Below are 22,666 nucleotides of genomic sequence, written 5' to 3' on the forward strand. Positions count from 1 at the left end.
CACAGTAAAACAGGAGAGCTTTATGGTCGGAGTGGAGCTGAAGGAAAACGAGAGGAAACAGTGTGTGAGGACCTCCCGGCCCGGTCGGCAGCCAGCGCAGGTGCAGGGCCGGCCCCTGGGCCCCGGGGGAGAGCCGACCCCGGAAAGGTGCCAGTGCCGCCCGGCGTCTGCCCCCCATGCCAGAAGGGGCAGGAAGCGGAGCCCACCCACGTGTGGGGGGCTGGGAGAGCGAGTGCAGCGGGCTGGGGGCAAGCAGGAGCCAGGCCAGTGACGAGGCCGCACCCCGCCCTGTAAACAGCCCTGCGGCCTCCTGGGCCTCAGTCCCATCCCTGAGAAGCGCTGGGGGCCGGCTGCCCGCAGAGCCCCGCCCACAGGCCCCCTCCCTGCACGGTGGGCCCCGGCCCCGCAGCCGCCGCCCCCCACTGGCATGGAGTGGGCCTCTTGCCCTCCAAGGGCACCCCAGCAGTCGGTTGGAGGTGCCAGGCCTACAGCTCCTCGTAGTCCCCGCCCCCGCGGAGGTGGCCGCCTGGGGCCGCGCCCCCCAGGAAGGCCTCCAGCTCGTCCACCGCAGTCCTCTCTGGGGCCCTGGGCCGCCGCCGCCGCTCCTGCCTGCCCTCCTCCCTGTCCTTGCTCTTACGCTTGCTCTTCTTCCTCGCGGCCTTTTCTTCCTCCTGGGAAGAGGACACCTCAGGTTGTGGGGACACCAGGGCCCCACACTGCCCAGTGGGCACGTGGGAGGTGGGAAGCAGGGCGCCTACCTCTTTGCCTTTCTTCTTTTTCTTTTTCTTCTCTTTTGTGGGAGGCTTGCCCTCCTTATCTGCAGAGAAAAGACACAGCATGGGCCTGCGACTCCCTGGCTGGCCAGTGGGCAGCGGGGCACGTCCTTGTCACTGGCGCACAGTGGCCAGAAGGCGCCCTGCGACACTGCGGTGGCCCGTGGGGACCAGAGCACACACCTGGTGCAGACACACGTCCGCCCTAGCGCGAGCCCGGCGGGGGCGGGTCCTTCCTTCTCCATTCGGGGGACAAGGAACCTCTGGGACACACCTCATGTGACCCAGCTGGTTGGCCAAAGCTGGGTTCAAGAGTCTCAGGAGTGAGGGTGGGGACGGGGACAGGGAGCCACGCAGCTGCCTGGGGCGACACGGTGCCACGAGCGCTCCGCCGGCCTGCTGACCATGAAACTCCTCCCTGGGCTGGCAGGACTCCCAAGTCCATCCCGCTCGCAGCCACGCTGCCAGGCCACCAAATGCCACCTGTGCAGACACTTGGCCAGGTGCCCCCTGCCGCCCATCCTTCCAGCATGGTCCTGGCACGCACCCCGTGACCCACAACCCCCCGGCCCCGACTACCTTCGTCGCTGATCTCCTTGCGGCCTGTCTCCACCGGTCCCAACCCAAAGAGGTCTGAGTCATTCTTCAGTCTGAAGGAGGGCATGGGGGGCTTGGGGGGTTGGGGTGGCAGGGCGGGACCAGCATCCTCGTCCGTCCCGTCGGAGAGGTCCTCTCGCACTGGGAACTCGTCCTGGAGAAGGAGCAGGCAGGTTGGGTGGCCAGTGTCTTCCAGCGTTGTGACCCCTGTTGGAAGGTGCCTGCATCTCTCAGGCAGGTGACAGGCCACCTTGAGAGCCCTGGACCCCCAACCGGGGTCAGGGTGGCCGGCAGGGTCCGCTGTGACGGCCAGGATGCTGTGGTACCTCCCTGGCGTCACACGCTGATCGGAGGCGCCTGCCCCCAGAAGATGTCGTTGGGCACTTTCTCCTTCCTGCCGTTCCCACCCGAGACTGTCCCCAGGGCATCCGGACCGAGTGCGCCGCACATCCCCTCCTCACCGCTCTCCGCTGAGGGTCTGAGTCGCTCTCGAAGTCAGGGTCATCCATGACGAAGGACAGCATCTGGGCGGCGATGGGCCCCTCAGGGTCACTCTCCGAAGAGGCCGCCTGCTCATCCGTCCCCTGCTGACGCCCCCCGGTGGGGTCCTCGGCGGGGGACTTGCGGACACCCGGTTGGCGGGACTCCACCGCCTTGGGAGCCGTGCCGCTGTGTAGCCTCGCGGCCTTTGTGGAGGGCCTTGGGGACAAGGAAGAGGTCAGGGGGCTCCCGGCTGTGCCTCCCCCACCCCCGGGCTGGATCCCATCCCCATACCGGTTGGTCTCTGGCTCAGGGTGCTTCTGGGGGGCCAGGACAGTGGCCCTGGGGGGCCCTGCCACCTCCTCCCTGGAAGAAGTGACGTTTTCCTTGTGGATGCGGCCTGCGGGCAGCAGCGGCCTGCTGGGTGGCTTATCTTCAACATCCACGTCATCCTGGAAACCTGCCACCAGCGGGTTCCCGCCCGAGGCCTCCCCATCACTGCAGGGCGGGGGGCAGGGTGTCAGAGGTCACTGGGAGGTACAGAGCTCGCAGCTGCCCACCCTGCGCTCCAGACGCCCGGTACCAGAGACACCAGACGCCCTGTCTGTGGCCGGCATGGGCGCTGGCCGAGGGGCAGCCCTACCCTTGGCACTCCACGTTAGTGGGAGGACAACGGGGGCCTGCTGCAAGGGCAGTCTAGGTCTTGGGGGCCCCTCTGCAAAGGAGCCCACTGGTCAGTGGGACAGGCCAGCGAGGGGGGCAGGGGGTACGAGGTGGGGGCCCAGGAAAAGGGACAGCAGGAAGCCACAGTGGGGCTTGCCGTCCTGCCTGATGGTGGGGTGCAGGGCGTGGGTGTGGATGGGCTGGGGTGTTTCCGGTACTGGGGGAGGAGCCTGGGGCTGGGCTCCGTCCCGCTGCTTTGCATTTCTGGAAGGACCCGGGGATGCGGGACTAGCAGATCTGACCTGGCTTCTGCAGGGCCTTGGGGAGCACATGGGGAGGCCCAGGAGCTGGTGAGGGGTGAGCAGTGGAGGCGGGAGGCCCGGCCTGAACCGCCCCGTCTGCCCATCGTCACGGGGAGGCCCGGGGCTTCTGCCAGCGCCCACGCTCTCTCTGCTTCCAGCCCAAGAAGGGGCTGCCCGTGTCACGGGCGCCAGCATGCGGGGTCAGGCCAGCCTCGCTCTCCCGGCTCCCTCTGGGCAGGGGGCTTCAGGGAGCCCTTCCCCCTGAGAGGCTGCCAATCTGGTGGAGCCCGTCCCCTTGGCTCACCCAGGGCTGGAGGTGCGGGGAAGACGGGGGACCTGCCTGGCCTCTGCTCTTACCTGTCACTGTCTTGCAGGACCTTGGCTCTGACTTTCTTCTCGTCCTCCTGGGGGGCTGTGTCATCCAGGAAGCTTCGGTCAAGGCTTTCTTCAGGAACGAAATCCTCCACGTTCTGGACTTTGGCAGGGGCCTCTGTAGCAGGGGCTGGCTCTGGGGACGGGAGGAGCCGGTTCCCATGTGTCCAACGCCCGCCCCCGCCGGGCCCATGCCAGGCGGTACCCCTGGGACTGGGCTGTGGGGCTGCCTGCCCAGGAGGAAGGAGGTCGGCCCCGTTGTGGTTTGCAAGCTCAAGGGACCAGTGAGATAGGGCACGCCACCGCTTGGGCCACCCACACCCCCCCCCAAAAGCTGCTCCTGGGGCACACCTGGGGGCGAAGGGGCTGCTCCGGCTGCTGGCGAGGTCCCGAACAGCCTGGAGATGATGCCGCGCCGCGGGGCAGGGGCTGTGGGCGGCAGTGGAGCCTCTGTGGGGGGTGGGGGGCAGGGGCAGGCCGAGGGGGTGTGGAGGGGCAGCTGCGGGGCTGGCTGGGGCGTGCTGGGGCTGGAGCTCCCTGTGGACACGGCGCCGGGAGGTACCACCGGAGACTGGGAGCCTGAGGATGGGCTCTGCCCGTTGGCTGCCAACGGGGATGCGTGGCCACGGCTGCGCGCCTCCATCATCTCGAGGAAGCTGGGGGGACACAGAGCAGGCAGTGAGCAGTCCGCCTTCCCTGAAGTCTCCTCCTCTGAGATGAGGGAGGCTGTGTCCCGGCCCTCGGGCTCATCGGCCCTCACGCCCGAGCGTCGAGCAGAGGGTCCCATCACGGAAGGCACTGGCGAGTGCCGACAGGCAGGCTTGGCCCCACACCCGCACTCTGGGATCTCCAGCCACCAGCAGCACAGGACCTGCCGTGCTGAGGGCCCCGAAGCCCCAAGACAGGAAGTAACCTGAACCAGGGGCTCCAAATCAGTGGGGCCTCGGACCGTCCGTGGGGGGGGCTTTCCGACGGAAGGTGTACAACAAACAGGTACCCCGTTCACTGCCCGCGCTCCCTGGGGACCAACAAAAGAGGGGGGCCGGCCACCGTGTGCACCCCCAGGTTAGGACTTAGGGGTGGAGTGAGCAGGATGGGCAGGCCGAGGGCGGAGCTCAGCCCTGGCCTAGGTCTTCGGCGGGTCCTGTGTGTTCCAGGAGAGCTCACCGAGACGGCAATGCCAAGCCCTGCTGCGGGGCTGCCTTCCTCTGGCAGCCTGGCCCCAGGGCCGGGTACCCAAGCTCTGGCTCAGCCAGTCAACCCCAGGAGGAGCTCCACAGCAAGGCCGCTGCCCCCCCCACCCCCAGTGTGGGGCTCACCCTGGGACCGGCCAAGCAGCGATTCCCCCAGAACCACTGGCCAGGTCCAGGACCACACATGGATGTGGCTGTGGGGAGACCCAGAGGCCTCTTGCGAGCCCCTGTGGGGATAGACACGTGCTGGGGGAGCTGGCGGGCCCACGACAGCAGCGCGGACAGTGGTGGCACTTAGGTGCTTTCTGGGGGAACTAAACAGAACGGAAGCGCCGGGGCTGAGGGACAGTTCAGGGTCACCCCCTCCTGACACAGCAAAAGCCTCTCCCAGGAGCCGTGGCAGTGGCCACCAGAGCCCCCGGAGTGGGCGGCGGCAGGGCTTGCCTGGGGCTGCTCGTCCCCCCACAGCGGGTGTCTGCAGTGCGCCGGCGTGGCCAGGAACCTCCCTCCCTCCGCTACCTAGGACCGGAAGGTTCCATTCCTACCCCCCACTCGTTAGCACCACCAGCCTCTCCCAAGGTCAAGGAGCTCTCTGAGGACCTACTCTATCCACTGGGGAAACTGACCTCCCAACCACGGCAGCCTGAGTCAGGGAGCATGAGGCCAGTCAGTCTCAGCAGGGCCTCGGGGACACCCATCAGCTTGGAGTCCCTGGGATCTGGTCAGGTCTACTTAAAAAGGCCCCAAGGTGCTCAGTGGGCCTCAGGGAGTACCCGCAGGGGCTGCTGGTCTGCTCCGCTGGGAGGGGGCGCCTCGCACAAGTCCCGCGGCCAGCTCGGAGAGCACGCGCCCTGCTGACCGTGAGTGACGCAGCCCCCCTTCCTGCGCTCCCGCCCCGCCCACCGCCGCATCCAGACTGCAGTGACTCAGGTTTCTCCCAGTGACATGATCCTCTCAGGCTGTCATGTCCACCCAGGAGGGAGGCGCTCGGCGCTGCTGGCTGGCGAGGCCTGAGCTCCAGGCGTCCAGAGGGAGGCCGGCCCTCCCGCAGAGCCCACGGGCAGCCTCGGGGCGCACGCACATTTCGTAGTTCTGGTCCTCCGTCTCCTGCTGCACCGACAACTCCTCCAGCGTGGCGTCCACGTCCAGCTGGTTCGTCTCCAGCTGCCGGAGCAGTGTTTCTCGCTAGAGGACGAAGCAGAGACCCTTTCAGCCTTGTGCCCCACTTGGCCAGCCCTCGATGAATGACCCAGCAGCGAGCGGGCCACTCCCGCAGCTCAGTGTGGCTCCGAGGACAGGGTCAATGACGTGAGCGACGCCCAGAGAGACGGCGCCCCATCCACACACGGTGCCCCCAGAAGCCCATGCGGCTCTGATGGCCTAACACCAGGCTTCCGCCGTGTCCCTGCACACTCTGAGCTCCGGCACATGCCTTTCCACGGGCATCAGCCACACCTGTGACCCACAAGCTGCTCCGCTTTCTCCGGTGACATGCAGTGCTGACTGCCGGGTACATGAAACACGGATGTTTCCCTCGGGATCTGGGTGCCTGTTGCATGTGGATGGGAAGCTCTAGGGATTGGTAAGAGGGACGCGTGCAACACGCATGGGTCCCGAGGGCAAGAGCGGGTGCAGCGGTGGTGGTCAGCACCAAGGAGCCTGCCTGTGCCAGCCTGCCTTCCAGCCGAGACCGCCACCAAGCACCCTGTCTGCGGGGCGCCCGATCCCCTCCAAAGAGAAAAAGACAGGGCAGGAAGACCACCATCTCCCCAGCAGGCCTACACAGCCTGGAGGAGTAGCGGCCACCGGGCCACCGAGGGGCCACACACACACGATGCCACGATGTTGCATGCCCACGTTCCGGTGTGACAAGAAAGGCGGTCTCCTCTGTGCTTTTGCCCCCGAAAGCCCAAGACCTGGTCTCACGTCGGACAAACCCCTGCGATGCCCTCCCAGCCCAGCGCAGACCCAGCCCAACGCTCCCCGTGAGGCGGGGCCAGGCCTGCGACAGCGCACCAACAGTGCTTCCCTGGTTTGGAGAGCAGCGCCGGGGAAGCCCGAGACTGCCAGGAGGGGAAGCGGAGCGAGGGGCCGGGGGGCCCCCGGCACCACCTCTCTATCTCCTCTGTACACCTCGAATCACTCCCCAGAGTCGCATGGCTGCCAGGCTCTGCGCCCGCACGGCCGGGGGGACAACCTGGTGGGCTCCCCCTGCAGCCACATACCACAGGAGCCCAGGAGGCGCCCACGGGGAAGACCGACGGGCACAAGGGCATGACAGCAGGAGTTGGTGCGGGCCCAAGTCACCCACACATCTCCGGTTCCTGCCTTGTGGGCCAGAAATGGCCCGAAAGGGGCATCTAAGGGATCCCTGGGTCTCAGGCTGGCCTGGCCGAGGGGAGGGGGTGGAGCGGGCCATCCAGGGCTGCCAGCACCAGAGGGGTCCCGCGGAAGCCCGCGCTGCCCGCTCCGCCTGACGCTCACCTGAAGTTGCAGAAATGGGATATTGAAGAATTTGTGAAGATACTTTAGGCCGAAGCTGTTCTTCATGGAGGACTCGGCATAGCGGAAGTACGAGGAGCCTGGAGGCCTGTTTGCAAAAGGAACACGTGGCTTGAGGCAGAGGCGGCTAGTGGTGGGCAGAAGGGCGCAGTCCCTCCGGGCCAAGGGCCACACCTGGACCAGGCTGCTCCTGATGCCGGCACCGCCCCCCGCCACAGGCTAAAGTCAGCACCCCCGCGGCCCCAGGGCCCACACCTGAGGGCCCAGCAGGCGACACCCAGCCTGGACTTGTGCAGAGGCAGGGGCCTCCCTGTATCAGCCCAACCCCTGGCACCCCCTGCCCCCGCAGGCCTGCCGGGTGCCAGGAAGCCAGCCGCCAACACTTGGTTCTGCTGTCCTTGGTCCCAGGTCCTCCTGCTGGACCCTCAGTGCCCACAGCATGGCTCCCAGCCCAGGGCCACTGGAGCTGGGCAGGCAGGGGTGCATCCCCCGCGTGGGCTGCCCCACCCACCTGTCCAGGTTGTCGATAAAGTCACGCACGTCATCAGGCAGGATGACTCGGTGCTCGCCCATGTCGCGATAGTTCCCCAGCACACACACTGGCACGTGGGTCGGCACCTTGGGAAGCTCCCGCAGGATGTAGTTGAAGGTCCTTAGAAGGCACAGGCAAGGAGAGACCTCCTTAGCGTCAGCCTCAAGACCCACACCCCACTGTGTTGCATGTCCTGGGCCCAGGACCCCGGGTGCCTGGAGCACGAGGGCCGAATGCCCATGCCCTCTAAAACAGGCCTTGCTCCTGCTGTTTTCTCTCCAGTTCCCTTCCTGCAGGGGTCCCTGAGGCAAGGGGTCTTTGCACCCTCCCTGTGGGACACGGCTGCAGCCCGCGGGGCTCTCCGAGGGGTGCCTTTGCTGAGCCACAGCCTTGCTCTCCAGGACCGGGCTCCCAGACGGCGTGCGAGGGAGTGAGTGCCGTGTCTCCGACCTGGAGGCTGCCACGGGCGCTGCAGACTCGCACACCCAGGCAGCAAACTGGACTATTTCGGACTCACGCGCCTCCCTGCGAGTGTTAACAAAGGGCCAGGGCTCTCAGCCCTCTGGCCCTGTCTCTACCCTTTCTTCTGCCCCACAGGGCCCAGCAGCTCAGGCCTTGTTTTGGCCGGCACTGTCCCCTGCAAATGCCAGCCGACCCAGGAGGGGGTCGGGGGGCGTCAGCGGAGCTGCTGTCCTCGGCCACAGCGTAGACAGAGGGCACTACCTGTGTGGAGTGTGCTGCCGGTCACGGTCCTGGCCTCCAGGCTCCCTCTGGCCCAGCATCTGAGCGCCAAGCCGGAGCGGGGGCCTGGGTCCGCCCTCGATTCTCCAGGCTGGTACCTGCTGCTCCTCCCTGCAGCCCCCGCGGGCCTCCCAGCGGGCACCCCCGTGCCGGCCTCCACTAGCCGTGTCTGTAGCAGACTGCACGCAGGAAAAGCCACCTCCGGTCCCTAGGCCGGAGGGACACTGTGGCGAAGCCAGGAGAGCAGCCCGGCTGCCTCTCGCACGGGCATGTCTGCGCCACCGGGACCGCCCCAGCCCGCCCCACACGTTTCTGACGCACTGCCTGCCGCCACCGCAGGGCCTCTCCTGCATGCGCTACCGGGCGCCCCACGACAGGAGGCACCCAGGTGTGCGTCCCTGCGCGCCAGGAGGGCTGGGGGGGCCCTGTCGGGTCCCCGTGCATGAACGTATTCCACACAGAGCCAGCAGTAAGACCCCAGGGCTCCGAAGACCGAAGTCTGAGCGTGGAGCGTCCCGGGGAAAACCTGGCTGGATTCCCACCAGCGACACAGCGCAGCATCTGCCGGCAGGACCGAGTGTGTGACGGGACGTGGACTACATCCGCAAGAACCATCAACATTTAAACCAGTGGCAACAGAGTGAAGGCCCCACAGGCCGTTCCCACAAAGGCTGCCGTCCGTTCCTCCCGCGTTCTGTAGGACACCTGTTCCGGCGGCGCATCCCAGAGCGTCCACAGGGCAGGCCTGACTGTTCCTGGACAGGCCTGCGGGAAGGCTGGCCCTGGGCGGCCGTCGGGATGGGGCTCCTGGTGCTGTCTGCCTGCAGTGTCCCCTCCCCACCCTGCAGGATCGGCTCCCCTGCCTTGCTTCTGGGAGGCGGGAGCGCTGGTGCCAGGCAGGCCTGGGGAATCAAGTGTCCCCGTCTGTCCTGGGAGACGGCACTTCGCGCGTGTCATGCTACCTGTGTGACTCCACAAGGAGGGGCCCCTTGGGAGCTGGCACTGGGCTGCCCCCTCATTCCTCCTTGCAGCTTGCTCTGTCGTCTTTTGCTGGGATCTTAGCTCTGCGTCCCCTCGAAGAACGTCAGGGATGTCTTAGGGAACCCCAAACAAATGGCCCCTTCATTTTGCCAAATGTTGCATGGTACTTTCAGGAAGGGCTCTGGGGCTGTGGAAGGTGCGCACCCCCCTCCCGCCCCTGTGCTGTCCCAGCCCCGCCCTCCACATGCTCCCCCTCTGTGCTCATGGACATGCCCGGAGACGGCCAGGCGTGGCTTCCACGTGGCTGAGCCGCTGGTGTGCACGGTGCGCACGGGCAGCCGGGAGTTACCCGGCACTGGCACGGATCCTGGTGTCACTACAAGCAGCCGGCAGCAGGGCGGCCCTCTGGGCGGCGTGGCACTATGGGCCTCGAGGGCTGTTTCCAGCCGTGCCCCCTTACCACTGCTTGGTGATGTCGAACATCATGACCACGCCATTACAGTTCTTGTACACATCCAGGAACTCGGCGTCCAGGGCCATCTCGGACTCTGCCTAGGGACGGGACAAACCGGCATGAGACGGTGCTCGGAGCAGGCTGCCACAGCTTGGAGCCCTATCTCCTGGGAAGGCTGAAAAGCACAGTCTGAAAGGTGACAGCTATTTTCATTTTGGCAAAAAATACGTAAAGGAGATCATCGAGAGTTGCGGTCAGAAAATAGCCTAGGAGGGTCTGCAGCAGTGAAGAGCCCAGACTCGGGGCCACAGCAACTCTGCCCCTGACCTGGGCTTTCTCCACCAGCCTACAGCATCCTCCTCCTGAGCCTCAGGAGCCTTCCAGCACTCAGAGGGACAAGAGCGCTGGAGCAGCCGCCACCCCACTGCGACATGCGCATCCAGACCGGGGGGGGGGGGGGGGAGGCGCAGCAGAGAACCTTCTAGAGCACCCGGACAGGTGTGGCTGCCGTGTGGTGGGAGCAGCAGGGTGTCCCAGAAAGGGCCAGACAGACCTGGGCCAGGCAGTCAGTCAACGTCCCTGCCCTAAAGGGGAGCGAGGAGGCTGCCCACCACCCCGAGACTGTGCACGGGCAGGACGACCCAGAGAGCGGGGTCCTTGGAAAACAACGGGAAAGCCCCCCTGGAACGGAAGGGGTGCCCATCTGCCTCAGACTTCGTGTTGGGGTGGCGGCTGCCGGCAGAGCTCATTCAGAGCCACTCATGCCCGTGTGCCTGGGGCTGCAGAACTGGGCCGTGCACCTAAATACCTCCCAGGTGAAACTCATCATGGGGCCTGGCAGGTGTCCCCACTGACAACTCCGGCAAGCCCAGCCATCCCAAAGGACACCTGTGGGCTACACAGGGCCCCATGAGGAGTGAGAGTCCTGGGGCGGTCCCAACCCTCACCTGGAATGGTGGGCCCCATGGGGGCAGGGGACGCAGCTTACCCACCTCCTGGGGGTCGTTCTCCACCTTCAAGCCATCCCCTCGCCTCCTGGACTTCCCTTGTTAGAAGACAGACGGCAGTTACGGGGGGAATCGTAGCCCCAGGGTACACTTCTCCCCGCTGTCCCGCTGCCAGCTCCAGCAGGCACCGTACTCGTCTGATGGGGCGCCCCGGCCACACAGTGGGTGCCGGAGCAGCCCTGCTGGTGGAGGAGGGGGCCACAGCCCCACCGCGACCCCCGGAGAGAGGCCCTGACGGGTTCCAACAGCTCAGCGGGGTGCTCAGTGAGCCGGCCCAGATTCAAACGCGGGCACTTCCCTCGCTGGCACAGGCTAGCCCAGCCCAGTCCCCCAGGTGCTGCCTGTGGGGCCACAGAGGCTCCCTGGGCTGGGCTGAGGCCCTGGGCAGCTCTAGTGGCTCCTGAGGATAAAGGGCTCCAAACCCTGTGCTCCCTGCCCTTGGGCTCTGAGGTATTTCCAAGCGGGGAGGAAGGGCAGTCTGTCACCTTGGGAATTCCAGGGTCCCTCAGTCTGAGGAACAGCTGGGCAAAGCAAGAAAGCCCTCCCCTCCCCCCAACCACTGCGTTAGTTTCTGACCCTCCCAGCCTTCTGGGGCCGTCGCAGGTCAGCAGCCCCCAGGAGGACACCTGCTCCAGGGCCACAGGGCCCCCCACCATCTCGGGGGGCTACCGCTGCCCGGGCGGCGCAAGGCTGCTCCCCAGGGCCCTCTCTTTCTGGAGAGCCCCCACAAGCAGGTTCTCAAGACTCGCCGGGCCTCGCCTCCGGGCCCCTTTTCCTGCTGTCCACCAGGACTTCAGCCTCGGTGGCCACCAACGCTCAAATACGCCCCCTGCTGCTGTGCGTGGCGCTCAGACCCTGCCCAGCACGAGAACGGCTGGAGCAGTGGAGAGGGGACTAGACGGCTCACCGCCTGCTCACACACAAGCCGGGACCTTCCGCTGCGGTGCCGCCCTGCCCCCGGCCCTCTCCGCGCCTCCGTGGGACACCGTGCGCTGCCAGGCCAAGGGTTCCCACCCCTGCTGCCCTGCATGTGGCGTGCGGGCTTTGTGCCTCCACAGGCACGGAGCGGGCGCACCCATGACCCGTGGGGCGAGCCGCATCTCCGGTGTTCGGCAGGACGCGTCCCAGCAGTGAGGACGGCAGACGCTCACCGGAAGGGGCCCTGTCCCCCAGGTACGGACTCCGCTCTGGACACCTGCATCTCACCCCAACTGATGGAGCTGAGGCCGGGAAGGGGGCCCCCAGGGCTCGGAGGCTTCCCCTCAAACCACAACAGTAACCAGGTCTGGGGCGCGAGGCCCACACAGGCCCCCACGGGCTGAAGGCGTCCTGGTGGCAGCGGCTCCCTTGGCCCCAAGAACTGAAACCCGCCTCCCAAGGGCACGGGAGGGCAGCGGACGGGCACACCTTGCACCAGCAACCACCGTCTCCTTTCTCACTGGAGGACACGCAGCTACGGCAAGCCTCCCAGGTCAGAGGTCAGAGGTCAGAGCACGCTCAGCAGCACACGGGGCCACATGGCACACCGGGGAGGAACACGGGCTCAAGGCCCTAGAGTGAAGAGGGAGTAAGAGGGGCCGAAGGGGACTGCGCCCCTCACCGCCAGGAGCACGCGGGCTTCCCTGTGGGAGCGGAGACACCACAGCCCGAACGGAGCTGTCGGAGGGGCACGCGGCCCCCAGGGGTGGGGGGGGGCTTCGGAAGCCAACAAGCTGGTCCTCGGCTCGGGGGGGGGGGGGCGCCGCGGCCCCCAGCTGTGCCCGGTCCACGCTCCTCTGCCGGGTGCTGCCTCCGTGGGTGGAACACACTTCGGAACGGCATCGGCTGCGGTCCTGACGGCTCGCTACTGAGCGTCCAGCCCCGCCACCGCGGATGCAGGAGGGAGCGGCTCCCAGGCCCAGAGCTCTGACAGCCCCGCGCCGCTCCGGCGAGCGGCCCTTCTGGTCGCACACGCAGCGTCCACAGCTAGTGTGATGGGAACGCAGAGACCTGCGTGCCGGAGACGCCAGGACACGCGCCAACGAAGTGGCCCCGTTCGGGGGGTGGCGGCAAGGAGGGCTTCACGGAGGGAAAAAAACATCAGGAAAAAGGGCTCATGGCGGGATTTACCTTTGTCAACTACGTCCCAGACTTCAACCTTCACGATATCGTCAGTGGCTAAAATAAGGAGAGACATGAAGATTAGTGTCCAACGTGACCTTTGGCTTTCTGGTCACACCTGGGCTCTTAGGGACTGTCCAGGTGTTGCCGTGTGGTCCCACTCTTCCAGCGTGGGTCCACCAGGAGACCTCAGGCTCCTCCCTCAGCACCTTGGCCGAGGACACCCCGCTCCCACGTGCGGCCTTCACATCAGCCGTAGCCTCCCTCCCCGGAGGGCAACAAGGCCCTTCCTGAGCTAGGCTTCTGCTCAGGCTGCACTGAACAGCCCTGGCCTGTCCGCAGCTGACAGTCTCCCAGTTTCCTGCAGGTGTTTCTCGTCCCCAGCCAGGTCTAGCCGCTAGGGTCGCCTCTGCAGGGGCGCCTGGGGAGCAGGCTCCAGGTGCGGGGACAGGCCTCAGTGGGCCTGACTGTGCTCTGGCCTGACTCATCCCGCGACCAGCCCCAGCTCTGTTCACGGGTGTCAGCCCTCCCCAGCCGGCTGCCCAGCACCGAGCTCCCACCGAAGCCTCTGGAGCAGCCGGCTGGGCACAGCCCCTGCTGGGAGGCGGGCACTCTCGCAGGCCGTCGGGACGGCTCACCGCTCGGCTTTCTCAGAACCACCTGTCTTCCCGCGCTCTGCTCACTCTTCACAGGGAGGAGACTCTCAGCCCCTCCTTGGCGGTTCTCTGCCTGGGACGGGTGCCAGGACCCAGGGAGCAGACCCTGTGAACAGCCCGCCCAGGGCATGTGCCACAGCTCCTGGTGGCGGGCCCAAGTGCGAGGACAGTGGGCTCGCCCGTCCCCCCCCGCCGATTCTGAGGGGACAGGTGGAGAACCGCCACGCACCTGTCCCCAAGCTAAGGGCACAAAAGCACGCTGCCGCTATCCCAGCTGCGAAGGGCGCCGGGGGAGCTGCCCTAAGGCTCCGCCAGCCCCGTTGGTGAGCTGGGGTGATGCTGGCCCGTGCAGCTGTCCTGGGATGGGGCCGGGCCGTCACCCAGTGGGAGTCACAACCTCTGCAGGCCCTGTGTCCCGTTCACAACTACATCTTTTTGTCAGTAAAAAGGATGTCTGAAATGGCTCAAAGGACTTTTACTTTCATGGTTCCTGAACTCGCAGAGCAACTGTCTGCCGCCCGTGGGGCTGCAGGACGTAGCACATTCTGTCCATCAGGCGATCTTGCAGAGGGAAAGCCTGCGGCTCAAAGGGACCGCGGGGTCCCTCCTGCTGGTGGGACATGTGTCGGGCCCAGTGCCGGTGGCAGCAGGGAGCACCGGCCTATGGCTCCCCCAGACATCCCCCATGCTAAACCTGAACTCCGTGCCCTTCGGTGGTCTCTAGCACGGAGAGGGGGTGTTTGCCACAGCTCCCGCCGTGGAGGACCCTCCCTCGCCACTTGTCTGCCCGTGCGGAGGGGGGTTTCAGGGCAACCCAAGAGAAGCTCTAGCGAGTGCCCCCATCATAGCGCCTCTGGGCTTGAGGAGGCTCCCTCACATCTACAGGGTTTCCCTGAAGACACGACAGCCGGGGACCCCGCAGCAGGGTCTCCGAGGAGCCAGACCGCGGGAGGACCCGAGAGCCACCCCCCACCGCGCCCCACAGGAGGGGCACCATGCCTGCGCTCCAACCCCGCCTCTCGCCCGCCCCCAACCCACCGCCCGCGCTCACTTTTGTAGCTCCAGTGGATGCTGGTGACCTGGATCTCCTGTGTGGGGATGTACTCCTCCACAAAGTTCTTGCCCTGAAGCCGGTGCCACAACGCGGTCTTGCCGGTGTTCCTGTCCCCACGGATCACGATCTTCACTGAGGGCACAGGACAGATCAGGGAAGCAAATCAGAGTGGCAGAGAACTCGAACTCCAGCAAGGGATGCCACACACGCTTGCTTTTGCACGGAGCGTGGCCTACGTGGCCTGTGAGCAGAGAAGAGCAGGGCACTAGGGCTCAGCTGCTGGGAGACACCCAAGGGCTGGCGGCCCCAGCCCGGGCCTCGGCTCTCCCTCCCTGCTCTGCGGAGGGGGGCCCCAAAGGCATCTCCCCCAGGCTGTGGGGTGACCGAGGCACAGCCCACTCAGACTTTGCACCTGCAGGAAAGTGGTGTCCCCCGGAGCCGGACGTCCTGTGAACTCCTGACTCGCGGGGCCAGGGTCAGGCTGCTGGAGGGGCCAAGGGGCGGCCGACGTTCTCCTGAGGCGGCTCCCTAGATTTCCGTAGCTTGCTCTTAACCTACTTCTGCACAGCCCTGGTATTTTTAGCACAGCTCTGCAGAGCGCCACCATTTTCAAGGCCACACAGCCGGGTTAGAGCACAAAGGAGAATTCAATTTTACTTGCTGTACATATTTATGGAGTGGCCTGGGAGCTGGGTGCACACGCCCGGCGGTGACCAAGCCCACAGGCAGCCGAGTGCGTGGACTCTGGGCAGGTGGGGGCCCAATGCCGCAGCACCGTGCAGGGGTGCGGTCTTCCTGCCAGCTCTGAGATGGCCTGGCATTTGCTATAAGAGTGCCATGGGGGGCGCCTGGGTGGCTCAGTGGGTTAAGCCTCTGCCTTTCACTCAGGTCATGATCCCAGGGTCCTGGGATGGAGCCCCGCATCGGGCTCTCTGCTCAGCAGGGGGCCTGCTTCCTCCTCTCTCTCTCTCCGCCTGCCTCTCTGCCTACTTGTGATCTCTGTCTGTCAAATAAATAAATAAAATTCTTAAAAAAAAAGAGTGCCATGGTCCGGTTTGTTCTAGAAAGACGAAGAGCAGTCGGAATGCCACGGAGAGCCGGCGGGTGGGGGGGCAGGGGTGAGAATGGGAGCGACTCTGATGACCATGGTGGTGGGCTGGACCCCTGGGGAAGGTTCTGGCTTGAGAAGACGTGCAGATGGGCAGCCTGTGGGACGGACTGCCAGGTTCCTGGACCGCCTGGAGCAGCCCTGGATGGGGGATGGCACTTCACGCCCTGGGGCTGGGCGAGGACACTGCGGAGCAGCCCTAGAGCCCTGGTCTGGCCCCCCGGCCATCTGGCCTTTCCCTCCTCGCACCCCCAAGTGCTCCAAAGCCCCTCTGTTCTTGAACACTCAGTACTCTTCGCGCGAGACAATCAGCATCGACCTCCTCAGCCCAGCCCGCGCTCCCCCAGCCCGCGCTCCCCGAGTCCCAGCTTCCGGCTCCGGGACGTGCTCTCAGAAGGTCTCGGGTCAGACCTCGGGGCTGCGCGCCACCCCTGCTCTGTCATGTCCGCACACACAACACAGCCCGCCACTGCCCTCAAGGTCCGGACAATGTACACTCGATTCCAGCCGGAAGCTAGACACCTAGAACCCGGGAGACGGGTCAGGACATGACACGTCTGTGCTGTAAGCGCAGCTGTGGGGAGGTCCCGGGTCCCTGGCGTGAGCCTGAACCCCCTACAGGAAGCATGCCGGTCTAGGGGAGTCCCCTGACGCCGGGGCCTCTGCCCCTCGTTCAGTGAGGATGAGGGGGACAGACCACGAGCAGCTGACCCCCAGGGGGTGGCAGGCTCCTGCGCCCAAGACAACCCTGGCCAGGCTGAGGGCAGGACGAAGCACCAGTCCCCAGACCTTCCTGGGAGCGGCAGGAGCCGCACCTCGGGCTCTCTGCGTACCGCCGGTAGCGCCGTGTTCTCATTTCACGGCTGCAGTTTCTTACCTTTTCTTCGCTTTCCGGAGCAGGCTCCTTTTCAAATCTGCTTGGCCCTTTTGTATAAATTCCTGGTTTTATTTTCAGACCTCTCTTATCTCTCGGACATATCATGCATACTGACTACTTCCACCAAGCAGCGTCCACACAGGACGTGTGAGCCTCCGGCGTACAACACGCTCATCTGTTTATACACACCCTCGGAGGTCCCGGCCCTAAGGGCGGCCACCATCTGCCGCCGCTCGAAGCTGTCACAGTGTTTCGAACTATGTATGGACTTGCCGTTCTGTGAAACCTGACGTCCGCAGAGGCCAAGGTCTGAGGTTCGCTGGGCTTCCTATCTTCTACCGGCAGCTCGCTTTTTCTTGGAACTGTATCTCCGGGGCCCCTTTAAGGTCTGGGTTGAAGCCACGTTCATCACAAGGCCTCTGCCCGGCGTCTGGAGCACTAACAACCTGGCTCATCAGTGGAGCATGTGACTCTTGATTTCAGAGTCGTGGGTTCGAGCCCCATGTTAGGTGTGGAGAGTACTTAAAAATAAAATCTTAAGGGCGTCTGGTGGCTCCGTCGTTAAGCGTCTGCCTTTGGCTCAGGTCTTGATCCCAGAGTCCTGGGATCGAGCCCCGCATCGGGCTCTCTGCTCAGCAGGGAGCTTGCTTCCTCCTCTCTCTCTCTGCCTGCCTCTCTGCCTACTTGTGATCTCTCTCTCTGCCAAATAAATAAATAAAATCTTAAAAAATAAATAAACAAATAAAAATAAAATCCGAACCTCTTCTCATTTTCTGTAAATCACGAATGGGTGTTGAATTTTATCAGATCTATTTCTTGGACCCACTGAGGTTATAATGCTGCTTCTCCTTTAATCCACGGTAAAGCATAGACTATACCATCTCTCCTAACCCTGGCATTCTTGGGGAGTCCTACTTGGTCTCAGTGCAATGATTTGTTATTCATATTCTGATGCTTTTCCAGTGCTCATTTCCTGACCTCTCGCTAGGTGACTAGGTCTGTGCTCACGGACAGGACTGGATGGCTACCCTGCTTCTTGTGTTTTCCTCCTCCGGCCGGCACCAGAGTTTACCACGTGCAGGAAGCAAGCTGAGCGCCCTTGCTTCCACGTTGTCTCAGCTAGAGTGACGCCTGGCTCTCTGAACACTGTTTGTTCCCTCGTGGGGGCGGGGGCAGTGCAGAGGGAGGATGAGAGAGAGAAGCTCAAGCGGACTCCCCACTGAGCACGGGGCCCCGCATGGGGCTCAATCTCACGACCTGAGCCAAAATCACAAGTCAGACGCTGAACCGACTGAGCAACCCAGGCGCCCCGATGTTCTGAAAATATCTAATGATGTGTCTAGCTATGTATGTTTTTAAAAACTCTGGACATGGACCTCTTGGGAGGTCCACGTATTTCATGAATTCTGGAAAATCCCCAGTCTTCATTCCCTCCAATACTGCTCTTCCCCGTTCGCGCTCTTCTGTCTGAAGGCCCCGCCGGGTGTGTGCTGGAATCTGCTTCACTTCTGGGCTTGCGCTCTCTCTTCCAGCACCAACTCTCCCCTTAGTCTGGTTACCGTGCTGCCTCACCTGCTTGCTGACTTCCATTTTCACGACCATGGTTTTCACTCCTAGAGGTTCTCTTTGGTTCTTTTTCAAACATGACTTGTCTGTTCACAGAATCTTGATATAATCTTAAAGCTATTTCCTTCTTACCCTGGAAAAGCTCTCTTATCCTGAAATCAACCTTTCAAAAGGTTTCTTAGTGAAGGAGTGCTTAAGTCTGTTTGTAAATTCTAGTGCTGAGAACCACCTGGCCAGGACTCTGGCGGTCCCAGTGTCTGGAGGCTTTCTCTGTGAGTGAGGAAAGCTGGCCTGAGCGAGGGCACTCCTGACCAGTTCCATCAGGGCTGGTACTTCCTCACTTGAGAAGTTGCCCCAGTTAAGGCTTCTTCACCAAACAGGGCGAAGAAATTGTGTCCAGTGACGGTAGAAAGGACAGACCAGGTCAGGTAACACTCTTCCACTTTGAATGCAAGGAACTTTCAAACTATGACTATGGTCCAGGGCTCCACTCAGGTTTTGATGCTAAATTTGATGTGTACGCTGGGCGCCTGCACGTGACCGGAGGCACGTCTCGGCATCAGACCATTTATTTATTTATTTATTTTTATTTTTTTAAAGGTTTTATTTATTTGACAGACAGAGATCACAGGCAGGCAGAGAGGCAGGCAGAGAGAGAGGTGGAAGCAGGCTCCCTGCTGAGCAGAGAGCCCGATGCGGGGCTCGATCCCAGGACCCTGGGATCACGACCTGAGCTGAAGGCAGAGGCTTTAACCCACTGAGCCACCCAGGCGCCCCGGCATCAGACCATTTAAAAGGAGACGACTTGTCTGCCCCAAGAGAACAAGGATCTGGAAGAAACAGCATCTACACTTGGACGTCTTCAGCTCTTTCCTATAAAAATCCTGCATCTATAGTTCTCAGATTGCTGGTTTCTCCCTCCTAAGTAAGCTATTTTGGAAAATAAACAAAGTCTATCAGAAAGTTTCAAAGCTGCATATTGTCCAACTACAGAGACACCCTCCCTCTAATGTAACTTCTCTCCATCTCACCCCCTTTCTGGGAGTCCTAGGGAATCACAGCCTGTCCCCCAAGCTACCGGAGACTGGGTTTACTTCTCTGGGATAAGTCTACTGCGCACCCCCCACCCTTCTTTGACCACCCAAGGCTAGGCGATGTGCCTCTCGGGGAGTGCTTTCCAGAAGGTGAAAAGTTCAGTTTCCAGTCCCGATTCCACAAGACTAGGATCAAGTTTAAAACAAGACCCTAAGTAATAAAAGTGAATGAGGGACTCCGAATGTAGATGCTACCGGTTTGCACACACGAGTATTCTGACGTGCCATTCTCTTCTCTGGACGTGAAATACATGCAGAACTGTGAGGCGACTACAACTACAACGACCTCTCTTCTAAACCCGCACAGAGGTCCTCCTAATTAGTTTCCTCCTGTTGTGCAGTCAAATGCTCTACCACTGAGCTACACCCCCACTCGTGTTGTGCATTACTGACTAAATAGGTCACCGCAGGACCAAAACTCCCCTTAAAGTCGCAAAGGGAGGGGCAGGGAGGAGTCCAAAGTCTGGTAGCAACGTATGGAAATACTTGAAAGGGGACAATTTAAACGCCGAGAACAACATAAAAAGGTTTTAAATAACGCTAGGAAAGGACAGCGAGAAGGAAAAACTTGAAAGAGGTCAAGAGAACGGTTAGCGTCCAGGAGCTACACAGTTTGCATAATTTATAACAGGCCTGGAAACGTCCTGGGCTCTGGGGGCAGCTGAAAATAACTGCTCCCTCCCTCAGGGGAAGAAAAGTCTCCTACAGTACGTAAGAGTCCTTCTGCCTTCTGGAGCTTTATCCAAATATATCCCCTACAAATGCTCCCAAAACAGGGGAGGGGGTGGGGCAGGCGTGTGTGGCGCAGGCGACATTCCCTTCAAACCGAACAGAAGTCTACGAGGAAAACCCCATCGCTCACACCACCGGGGCCGGCTGGATCTCGGGGCTCCGGGGCAGGCTGTCACGTGGTTCTGCGACGGGGCGCGCCCCCACCCCCTCAAGCGTCACAGACCACAGAGCGCTCCCCACGTTATGTAAGAATCGCCGTTAGGTGAGGTTGTCCGGGCCAATCAGGGCCCCGCAGGGCGCACCGGGAGCCGCCTGGACGCACCGCACGGTGCAAACGAAGCGCACAGATTGCTCACCGCGCCGCTGCTCCTCGGAGTGACCCCGCGGCCCGAGGGGAACGCCACGGCCCGAGGCGCCCGCCCTCCACCCCTGGGGTCCTGCAGGACCTCGTCTCCGGCCCGGCATCAACTCCCGACCCCACGTGAAGGCCCCTAGAGTACCCGCCACAGGTAAGAGCGCGGCAGGTCCTCACCGCAGACGAACAGGGCCTGCCACGGCCACCCGCAGACCGCGAGGCCCCGGGGGCGCGACACGGCCCCCCGTGCTTCCGGGTCCGGGCCGCGACCTGGTCTCCGCCAAGGCCCAGTCGCGGAGCCCGGGCCTGCGGACCCCGCGGGGCAGCGCCCTCCCCGCCCGAGCCCTCGGGCCGCACTTCCCACGTCCCCCTGGCAGGAAGCCCGCGCGCCGGCCTGCACTCACTGTTGTACTGCACGCCCTTGGCGAAGCGCCTCTGCAGCGCCTGGTTCATGGACTGCAGCCCGGCGGGGATATTCTTGTCGCGGCCCGGAGCCTGCTCCGACCCCACCAGCTTCTTGAGCGCGGAGAACATCTTCCCGCTCCCACGTTCGAGCCCGGCGCGGCCCGCGAGCTCAGCGGCGGCGGCGGCGGCGGCGGCCCGGCGCAGATCGCACCATGTCCTGGGTCCCGGCGGCCGGGCGCCTGCCTCGAGGGCGGCTCAGGGGCTCAGCCGCGGCGGTTCCGCTCCGGCCCCAGCGACCCCCCGGCGCGGCCACCCTTCGCCTGTCAGAACCGCCATCTTGGCGCTGGCTCGACGAGGCGCGCGGCTACGGGGCGCCGCGAGGGCCAAGAGGGCGCGCGCATGCGCGGTGACACGCGAGTGGTGCACTCTCGGCGCTAAGGAGCGCTGCGAGCGCCCGGGCCGGCGGCGGCGCGAGGGCGCGCGCATGCGCGGGCGGCGGTGGGCGCGAGCCGCGTGGGCCGGCCGGTCCTCCGAGCCGTCCCCCCGCTTTCGGGGTGGGCCTGACTCCGTCCGCGTCCTCGCGGGGCCCACCCCGACTCTCGCCCTCAACCGCGGGCCCACCCCCAGTATCCCACCGTTCCGCCCGCTGCCCAGCGTGACCCCCCTTCCGCGGCCGCCCGGTGGGAGCCGCCAGCCTCCTGGAAGAAGGTTTATTCGTGTAACGACGAGCCGCGCGGGCGGGGCACGGGCTACTTCTTCTTCTTCCTGGCCGCCTTGAGCCGGCCGTCCAGCAGCCGCCGGGCCTGCCGCTTGATCTCGGCGCGGGAGGGCACGTAGCTGTGGTCCACGTCCGCGAACTGGAAGGTGTCTGGAAAGGAGGGCGAGGAGGAGCGCGCCGGCCTCCCGGGGCCACGCGCCCGCCTCCCGGGGCCACGCGCCCGCCTCCCGGGGCCACGCGCCCGCCTCCCGGGGCCACGCGCCCGCCTCCCGGGGCCACGCGCCCGCCTCCCGGGGCCACGCGCCGGCCACTTTTTCGTAATTCCTCTCTTCGGGCGCGCTGGCCTCTGGGGCCTCACGGGCTTGGGGACAGAGGCTGCCGTTCTTACCCAGGCGGAAGGCCGGGCGCTGGCAAACCCTCCGATTCAGAGCCCACTCCCCCGCCCCTTTCCTTTTGTTAGAGCCTTCATCGGACAGCGATCACGCACACGCACACGCAGGCAGGGCAGGCAGGGCAGGCAGGGGCAGGCAGGGGCGGGTGAAGCAGGCTCCCCGCCCCCACAGAGCCAGGACCCTGAGATCGTGACCTGAGCCGAAGGCAGAGGCTTAACCCACTGAGCCACCCAGGCGCCCCTCCCAACCCCCTTCCTCATCAAACTCTCACACCAAGCGGATATTCTCCCGCTAACTCAACACAGGGTCGGGCAGCAGGCAACTGGGAACAGCCCCTGCCCCCCAAGCCCCAGCATTGCTCAGACGGCCCCTCGGAAGCTCTCTGCCCTGTCCTCCACCCGCTCCTTCCTGCAGAAACTCTAAGAAAGGCTCTGGCCTAGGCCGTTCCCTCACTCCTCTCTGGACTCCCCAAAGGCAGTGATGCTCCCACATGTCAGGAAATGTTACAGATTCTCCTTTCAATGGCACCAGCCTCTCTGTGTCCTCACTAAGTCTCTTCCCTAAATTATAATCCCGTGGGTGCGGGGGACACACTCTCTCTGTCCTTGTGCCACTGCACCCCCCCCCCCCCCGGGGCCCTGTGCCTCCAGGCTGGTCCGGTCAGATGGAGCCATCTGCCACTCATTCCTCCCTTCTTCCCCGTGGCTGGGCAGCCCCGAGGCTGTACCTATCATGTCGTCCTCCGGGTCCTCAAAGCTGATCCTGGTGTTGTGCTTCTCCTTCAGAGTCGAAGTCTCCAGGGTATCCCTCACCTTTGTGTCAACCTGCAGGGCACAGGCGATGGTCAGTCCAGGGAACGGGGGCCGTGTGGGCACGCCCGGCCTCCGGCTACCTCCTCGGTGATGGACAACGTCTGCACTCTGTCGGCCAGGTAGAGCAGCTTTGCTTCGCAGTACGCCAGCTTGCCGAACATGTCGAGGCTGTCGGAGAGCGCCACTTCCTTCTGTGGGCC

The 22,666-nt window shown here is 64.0% G+C and overlaps 3 protein-coding genes across 4 annotated transcripts in view; 1 reads left to right on the top strand and 2 right to left on the bottom strand.

The window, feature by feature from the left end:
- RABL6 (RAB, member RAS oncogene family like 6) lies at positions 1-20,863 on the bottom strand. Of its 2 annotated transcripts, XR_006820670.1 has the most exons (16): positions 20,544-20,863; positions 14,405-14,539; positions 12,707-12,754; positions 10,583-10,635; positions 9,597-9,688; positions 7,394-7,534; positions 6,865-6,970; positions 5,462-5,565; positions 3,539-3,843; positions 3,173-3,323; positions 2,145-2,348; positions 1,832-2,069; positions 1,353-1,524; positions 759-817; positions 428-671; positions 1-396 (listed from the first exon to the last, which is right to left on the bottom strand). XR_006820670.1 is itself a non-coding variant. In XM_046021710.1 (15 exons), the coding sequence occupies exons 1-15, from the start codon at positions 20,671-20,673 to the stop codon at positions 486-488; spliced, it is 2,124 nt and encodes a 707-aa protein (XP_045877666.1). In that variant the 5' UTR covers positions 20,674-20,863; the 3' UTR covers positions 1-485. The 2 variants fall into 2 exon arrangements, 1 of the variants encoding a protein (XP_045877666.1); XM_046021710.1 differs by having other exon boundaries at positions 1-671.
- LCN15 (lipocalin 15) overlaps positions 20,180-22,666 on the top strand; it is a 23,005-nt gene continuing 20,518 nt past the window's right edge. Inside the window, exon 1 of the mRNA XM_046021712.1 lies at positions 20,180-20,293. The gene's annotated coding sequence lies outside the window, so the exon portion shown is untranslated. The remainder of the gene's footprint in view (positions 20,294-22,666) is intronic.
- CCDC183 (coiled-coil domain containing 183) overlaps positions 21,008-22,666 on the bottom strand; it is a 10,180-nt gene continuing 8,521 nt past the window's right edge. The window contains exons 12-14 of the mRNA XM_046021713.1: positions 22,547-22,657; positions 22,382-22,478; positions 21,008-21,412 (exon numbers count right to left, since the gene is read on the bottom strand). Of these exons, the coding sequence (XP_045877669.1) occupies positions 21,294-21,412; positions 22,382-22,478; positions 22,547-22,657 (327 nt within the window). The 3' untranslated portion in view covers positions 21,008-21,293. The remainder of the gene's footprint in view (positions 21,413-22,381; positions 22,479-22,546; positions 22,658-22,666) is intronic.

The sequence above is a fragment of the Meles meles genome, chromosome 11, assembly GCF_922984935.1.
Source record: "Meles meles chromosome 11, mMelMel3.1 paternal haplotype, whole genome shotgun sequence".
Taxonomy (NCBI): Eukaryota; Metazoa; Chordata; class Mammalia; order Carnivora; family Mustelidae; genus Meles; species Meles meles.